The 8,100-nt window shown below is 33.0% G+C and overlaps 1 protein-coding gene across 1 annotated transcript in view; it reads right to left on the minus strand.

The window, feature by feature from the left end:
* The window catches only part of LOC105621639 (whirlin), a 90,897-nt gene that overhangs the window by 82,444 nt on the left and 353 nt on the right, over nt 1–8,100 (minus strand). Inside the window, exons 2-3 of the mRNA XM_012203107.1 lie at nt 6,622–6,954; nt 1,189–1,200 (exon numbers count right to left, since the gene is read on the minus strand). Of these exons, the coding sequence (XP_012058497.1) occupies nt 1,189–1,200; nt 6,622–6,954 (345 nt within the window). The remainder of the gene's footprint in view (nt 1–1,188; nt 1,201–6,621; nt 6,955–8,100) is intronic.

Here is an 8,100-nt window from a genome sequence, read left to right on the forward strand (position 1 = left end):
AAGTTAAAACTTTTTTTTAAACTTTTTTTAACTTTTTTACCGGTTTACGGTAACGGTACGGTTTCGGTTTCGTTCGTAATTAATTAGTAAACAACTACACGTAGTAGCGACAGTGTGTGGTGGTGTGTGTGTGTGTGTGTGTGTGTGTGTGTGTGTGTGTGTGTGTGTGTATTTGTAATTTGTGGCTAAGCAAGCGGAAACGTGATGATACATCAAGTAACACGCTCAAACTGCATTTATGCAGCTTATGTGGCGTTCATTGCGTGTTTGTGCTGGGACCAAGTTATCGATCCGAGGTTGATAATTTTTTAGGTGACACGGAAGAACAAATTTAACATCAAGATAAAAATAACTGGCTCATAATTATTTTTCTTGTCATCGAGGTGACATCCGTGAAGAATCAATTAAGAATTTTTCGATTATTTGCTATTAAACTCCAACATCTACTAATCGTTAATATACAAGGTGTTTCATGTAATTGAACTCTCCGAGATTTGTCCGTATATTCTCTTCTTACAATTATATTTTTCAATGAAATATTTTAATTAAGTTTTAATCTGAAAATAATTTGACAAAAATTTAATTGAATAAAAGATAATAATGTTCGAACAGCAAACATCTCAATAATTTCCGCAACGCGGAATTGAGGCTGAATTGAAGAAGAGCTTACCTCAAGTTACCGAAAGAATGGGGAAGTTCAATTATCGATTTTTGCAATCATAATTAATCACGATCCAATTAACCGTTTATGTTAATCTTTAATTTTTAGTCGAGATTTTATTTTTTTCGGAACTTCGGAAAGCACGGTAATTAAATCTCGATTTAAATTTTTCCTACGGAATAGAGCGTTGGGAAAGTACTTTGTGTATATAGGCGGTTACTTTTACGAGGAAATTGTAAACGGTGGTCCGAATTGCAGAAAAATATCTGCAGTTAATTTAGCGATATTTAATGCGAGATTTAAACGCTTTTCCATTATTCTCCGAACGTTCCGCTTTACGCGGAGCTTTATGACTGGTGTTATAGTGTGAACTTTCCTCTACGCACTCATACGCTCTCTACTCGCATATGCAATTGTACACCCATGCAACGAGCTGTCGGCGTGCCAAGTCTAGAGAGGAAGTAGCTTTCTGACAGATACTCGTGGTGCGATGGCGTTATAAACCCTCCTTTCTCTCGTTGAGTTACCTGACTGCACTTCTGGTACAGCGAAACAGAAAATAAGAATGACACAACGCAAGTTGGTTTATTCTCGATCTCAACCGGTCGCGAACGATGGTGAAATCCCCAGGAAGCTTATGTCGAGTTCAACAAGCTTCCTTTTCAAGACGAGATAATACAATATAACGGTAAGAAAATTTTATTAAAGACTCGAAATGGAGCCTGCACTATCTTATGGACCATATTTTACGATAATAGTCACACAAGCTGACGTATCAATAAATATATATAAATATATATAAATTAATAAAAATAAACACATTGAGTAAAAAGTTTTTGATATTTGTGACTACAATTACCTACCTTATCGTTAGTAATAATAATTACATGTATAGTTTTATCGACAAATATATATTTGGCATCGAAAATGACTACAAATTATTATTAGTATATAGTTATTGTTATAAAAATGATTGCAATAACTATAATTTAACTATAATTTATAATTATTTTTTTAAACAGTTATATGTGGTACAGTAAAATGTGGTAATAACTATAATAACTATAATATTGTAATCATTTTTCACTATACAGTAGCACTATGCAGTTATATATGTAGGCAATTTCAAGTATACATAAAGGAGAATATGGTATTATGGCCAGTAGATATAATGGCCTCTTTTAATATTTCCGCTATTAGGTGATGAATTCTAGTGATTACCTGTAGAATATTATTTGTTCAGTAGCTGGCCGTTACATCATGATGTTAACATGGCAATATATTTTAGTTGATCCTTATTATAATACAAGCGTTTCGAAACATTTTAGTATTGAATTACACATACTATCTTATTCTTCTTAAATTTGAGTGTATTATTATTACACGAATATTTGAGTGTCTTGTTTATTATTTATTTAGTCGTATACAAGTTTTAAATTTATTATATTAATTATGAGTTTTTGTGTAAAATATTGATTATAAATTTTTGTATAAAATATAAATGGTATATCACAATATTACTTTCTTCTCCACAATTTTACCTATATATTTTTTATTTTATATATTGTCTATAAATTCTAGTTAATTACAGTTTACTTACAATAATTGAAATCATTTTTATAATAACAATTATAATTTCGTCATTTTTGATGTCAAATCTGATAGAACTACATATAGTTATTATTAACAATAATATACAATAGTAGTAATAATCATCATTATAACATGTAATTATAGTCATAAATATCGAAAACTTTTCTCCGAAAGAGAAAGAAAGAGAGAGTGTGTGTGCGTGTATATATTATAACACGATTACATTTTAAATAAATTCTATAGCTTTTACGTCGCGAAGAAGCTTTCAAAATTCTCACACACATTTTGCGCGAGAAATATTTATTAGATATTTCAGAGCAGGATTGAAAAATATCGATGATGGAAACCTTTTGCACTCGAGATATAAAGGGCCGATAGTGCGATATGAAAGGGAAATTGATGACACGAGCGAGCATTTTTCTCTGACTTCCTGGGAGTTTCAGCATCGTATGAAACGGATTTTCAGTGGCGCGATCCGCGCGGCAAGGCGAGACGGGGAGATCTCTCGAGAGGGCCGCCTTTCCAGATTTGGGGTTTCACGCTCGAATTCGGCGATGATAAAGCTCGTCAAGCGATGGTATATCAGCGCGCGTGTGTGCAGCATCGCGTGCGTGATTAAGCGTGAGATTTAACGCCCGCAGTCTCGCCGGGAACATCATTATAACGAACGGAGTCGCCGAATCATTGCGTTTGATTTTGCTTTCTTCTGACAAAGGCTGTATTTTTTTCAATTACTAAACTCCTTTAAATCGCACAATGTGTGCTAATTGTATTCTAAATCTTATTATACACAACTTTACATAACAATTTTGAAAGAAAATTATGTGGAATGAGTATAAATTATTTCTATGAGAAAATCGAGGGGATTCCTTTTCAGTTTCGCATCAAAGGGAACTTATTATATGCGAGCCAATTTAATATTCTTAAATCAGTATCTATAAATATTACAAATCTCGCAAGATAGTCTTGATCTATTTTTGAGACTGCGAGGATTAAGAGGCTGGAGACCGTGAAACCGGATCTTGTTGCTTTTGTCACTTTAATGACTTTAAGGCGGCACTCTCGCGCATTCTTCGCCTCGTCACGCGGATCCGAAATTTTTCTCGTGTATCAGTCGCGGAATCTTTTTGGAAAACGCATAAATCGAGAACGTGTCTCAAAAATATTCAAATCTTGGAAAAAAAATGTCAGGAAAAAAGAACAAAAAACATAAAAAGTAATTATTTTTATCAAAAATTATGATTTTGAGGACAGTTAATTCTTTTTTGTATTGATTTTAGTCATAAAAGTTCGAAACATTTTGTTGTTTGTGAAAATTAATTGTTATTTATCGTAATATAAAGAGTCAACTCTAATCTAATCTAATATTACAAATAAATTATGCCAGATTAAAAAAGAAATGAATTTTGTACAAAGAAGAGTCGACAATTAACCGACAAACTAACGTAAGGTTTGTCAATTAACACGTGAGGCTTTGATTTTTTCGACAAACGAATTCTCCAGAAAGATTGAGCGAAACGACGAACGACGAACCCCGGTCGTTGGATTTCCGGCGCAATCGCGTTTCGATGGGTCGATAGCTCGTTATCGCATCGTCCATCGAACGGCAAACCGATCGAAGTTTCACCCTCATGAAAAGGGAGAGGAGAAAAAAAAGGGGTGAGAGGAAGGGGGAGAGTCTGTGCAAAACGCGCTCCTTCTCTACCGAATTCGCGTGCAAACAATCGTCACTGCAGCGGAAAACGATGCTTAACGATCGTGAAAATGTTTCCCCCCGCTTTCGAGTATCGTCCTCGCGATGAGAGAATTCATTTTCCACTGTGGTCGTCAAAATCGATTAGAATCCGCACATATTATGAATACAAATGAGCACATTCGAGGTAATTTAACTGTAGAGCAAAGAGAAAGAGAAAAAAAGAGAGAGCAATTATTTTAGAATCAAAACTGTGTTCATTTTTTTAATTTAATCAATTTAATTAATTTATAATTTAACTATCTTACATAAAAATTTCGAATATTCTGCGATTTTATGGAGAAAATGTACAGGGTGATTCTTAAGTATTCTAAAAGATTTCTAAAAGAAGGGAGATTTTTCATATAATAATTCAAGATAAAAACTTCATATAACCACATAAAGAAAAAAATTTCATTTCTTCCAAAGTTTCGAAAATCATTCGTGCCATTTTGATGTTTTTGAAACACACACAAAGTTTCATCAAAATAACTCGAGTAGTTTCCAAAATTTTGAAAAAAAGCAAAAATTTTTCTTCAATTTTTCTTGAACATGAATTTTTTATCTTCAATTAATATGAGGAATCACCCTTTAAAATCCTTTAAAATACTTAAAGACCACCTTGTATAATTAATTTATTATATTGATTAGAAAATCAACTAATTATTTGTTTTCATAATTTCAATTAAAATTAGAGGTTAATTAATATTAAATAATTATAATGATACAATTTGTGCATGTAAAAAGCAACAATATATTTGGCAATTTTTAAATGGAAATATTATTATAGTTTCCGTCATATTGTTAGATATTTGAATAGTAAGGAACATTTTCAATATCAATGTTTCGTCGCGAGGACAAGACGGATGCGCAAGGACGATTCGCCGATTTATGCTGAAGCACGTATAAGCGTAAGGTGTCGAGACACGATATGAGTGCCAGCCGAGATGACTTAGGCACGCAACACGAGAAAGACAATAATCAAAGAAACGAGTTGGCAAACGATAAGTGACAAGCGAGTCATCTGGCAAACCGATCGCTTCATAGAACACGAAATCGCAAATATAGAGGATCTAAAGATTAAATTACATGTTAGACTAATGATAGGTCGACGAACTATGTTGACTGTTGATTGAGTTTATTCTTAAATAATCGTCCTGACGTGAATGGCACTCTTTTAATAGTACAACTTATTGAAATCATAAAACTTCTGCTTGTCTAGAATCTTTGTCTAAGGATTTCTATTTATCAAGATGATAGGTGTTTATACCGTCAGAAATGGTGCCATAAAGTTGAAAAGTGATTTATAACAGTAAGATGGTATCGAGCTAGTAATCAAAGTTTATTCAAGAATTTCTAAATCTTATGGATCTGTGTTATCACGAATGGTCATAATTTACCTTTTTAATCCTTTAAGATTTAACTTTTTGGAAATGTGGGACATATATATATATATATACATATATATATATATATATATGGTTTAGTTATTTTTAAAGATTTGGGAAATCGCTGAATATAAAAATGAAGCCAAAATATAAAAATTCGAAATAGCGGGTCCAAGAAATGAAATATCAAATTGTAATGAATTTGTTATTAAGTTTTGAAAGAAAAACTGTTCAAAAGATAAATACGATCATATACGAAACACTATATATAATAAAAATAAGAAAAATTAATTCTATAATATGTTGTTAAATAATATTAGAATTGTTTTATTAATAAAATTGAATATTCATTGATAATATAAGATATATATAAAAGCTATGAAAGGTTCAAGAGATTTTCTCGTATCTATAAATAAGTAAATGGCATCAATCAATATCGTTTCTCTATCAATAAATATTCCTATCGTATTTCTTATCATTGAAATACGAAAGACTTGAAAATTACTTTATATACATTATATATAATCATAAATATCATTAAAAAAATTGATACTATCAGTTACTTATGTTTAATTATCATGTGAAAATAATACTGACCATATTAATCCGAGAATTTTCCTATCGTATAACGTAAATAATTTTTCTATATTTTACGATTGTATTTATCGCAATATTTTTAAGTTAAAGTTTAAACGTTGCCTTTAGTTTGAATAGCTCAATATTTATCAAATGTATTTTCTTAAGATGATCTTAAAGGATTAAAGACAAAAGGCAGCATAAATAAAAACACTGAACGTCACTGCGACGTCACAAGTTTAAAACTTCAATATGATAACAAGTTGGTATCACCAACAAGTTGCGGTTTACCCGCACGATGCCAGGAAGATGTATCTTCGAGTTTATCGTAGCTCCTATTCTCGGGTGATTTCTCGGTAGAACGAATTTTTACTGAACCGGAGAAAAATCCCCAGTGGCAGCGATAGCTGGTCGAGTTCTTTACAGTTAGACGACCCCGAGAAGGTATTCGCGGCGGCCAGACGACTCGCGGAGCATTCAACGACGTCGTACGCCACGCGATGCGGCGTGCGAACGCCGGAACGTGAGGCTTAAAAAATTTGACTTTGAGGAGTGCGGAAAACTAAGAGAACTTTGAAGTAGAGTTAAAACCGCTCCTGGGAAAAAAGTACCTCGTTCTCGAGGCACGAAGTACGGCGACGGGGGTAGCCTGAAGGTACTGCGGATCTCACCTGCGTCCTTGCCACCCTTCACGCAGATGCCAAAGCCATGGTGAGAGTCCGGCGGATCTCTCGTCATGGTGATTGTCCTTACGGTGAGCTCCTGAAGACTGAGCGGCTGCGAGATCGGTGACGTGGGCGGATTCCCGGTGTTCCCAGCCTGCTGCTGTTGCTGCTGTTGCTGCTGCTGCGACTGCTGCGATTGCTGTTGTTGCTGCTGTTGCTGCGAGCCGCCGGACGCGGTTGGCGTGCCGCGGACCGTCGTCACGCTCGCTGGACTCGATGCTGGCGATTTGCGATCTCCCTGCCGTCGTTCCGAGACACTGTTGCCGAACAGCCTGGAGAAGATAAAACATTAAATTGTTAAACACTTGATCGTGTTTATGTCACTTATGTCACTGTCCTTCAAAAGGAACTAAAAAAATTAAGCAATAAGAATTGGACCGTAAAATTTGAAACTCATCAAATAGGTAATAGGAATCTTGGATAATGATCTAAGTTGAGATTTTTTATTGCTTCACTAATTTAAATTTAATACTTAACGATTCAGAAAATTAAGTTTTCTAGAAAAGAAGAATAGAAATAAATATTAAACGGAATATAAGCACTTAAATATATACATTATGATAGTATTTCTAAAAAATAAAAATGTTAATTAATAGATATAATGCATTTTATTGGATTTTCGACGGAATTGCATATTTAAAGGTTCGTAAAAAATAGTTATTAAAAAAGAAAGAAAATATGTTATACAATATTCATACAAAATAATGTTTTACAACATTTTTCCGTCACTGGAGTGTAGAAACTCTTCAATGAATATTCTCAGATTAATCATATTTTATGTATATATACTTAAATAATTATATTACGTTAATTATGTTACATTAATAATTGCTCGTAGCAAAATTTTGTATTTGTCAAATTGTTGGTTACACAAATTTTTTTAATCTACCCGAATTGAAATTTTAATCCTATTTTGAACCTCTTTCAACCTCAATTAAACCTTATAAACCTGTTTTGATTGTAATCAAGTAGGACCTCTTTTAATATTACCTAATCTACAGCTTCTATTTAGAAAATTTCTTTTAAATCTAAAAATAGGAAATCTTGCAATAACTGCCATTTACAGGTTCAACGTAGGAGTTCATTCATTAGATTAGAACCTATTATAAATCTCTAGAGTCTACATACGTCCTAAAACTAAGGAGCAGGAGAAAAATTTCGACTCGGGATAGAAAGCCAAAAGTCAATATCAGGGCATTTTCAAAGAACGAAAACTCGCAAGATGAAAAGTATATACGAAATAAATCGCAATTACTAAAAATGAATTACGCCTCAATGGAAAAAGTGTGTCATGTCGGATACACACAAATCTCCGAGAGTGATTTGTGTAAATTTTTTGATATATATATATATATATATATATATATATATATATATATATATATATATAGTAACGTACGTAGTACGTACTAGTAGTAGTAACGA

The sequence above is a fragment of the Atta cephalotes genome (genome assembly GCF_000143395.1).
Source record: "Atta cephalotes unplaced genomic scaffold scaffold00035, whole genome shotgun sequence".
Taxonomy (NCBI): Eukaryota; Metazoa; Arthropoda; class Insecta; order Hymenoptera; family Formicidae; genus Atta; species Atta cephalotes.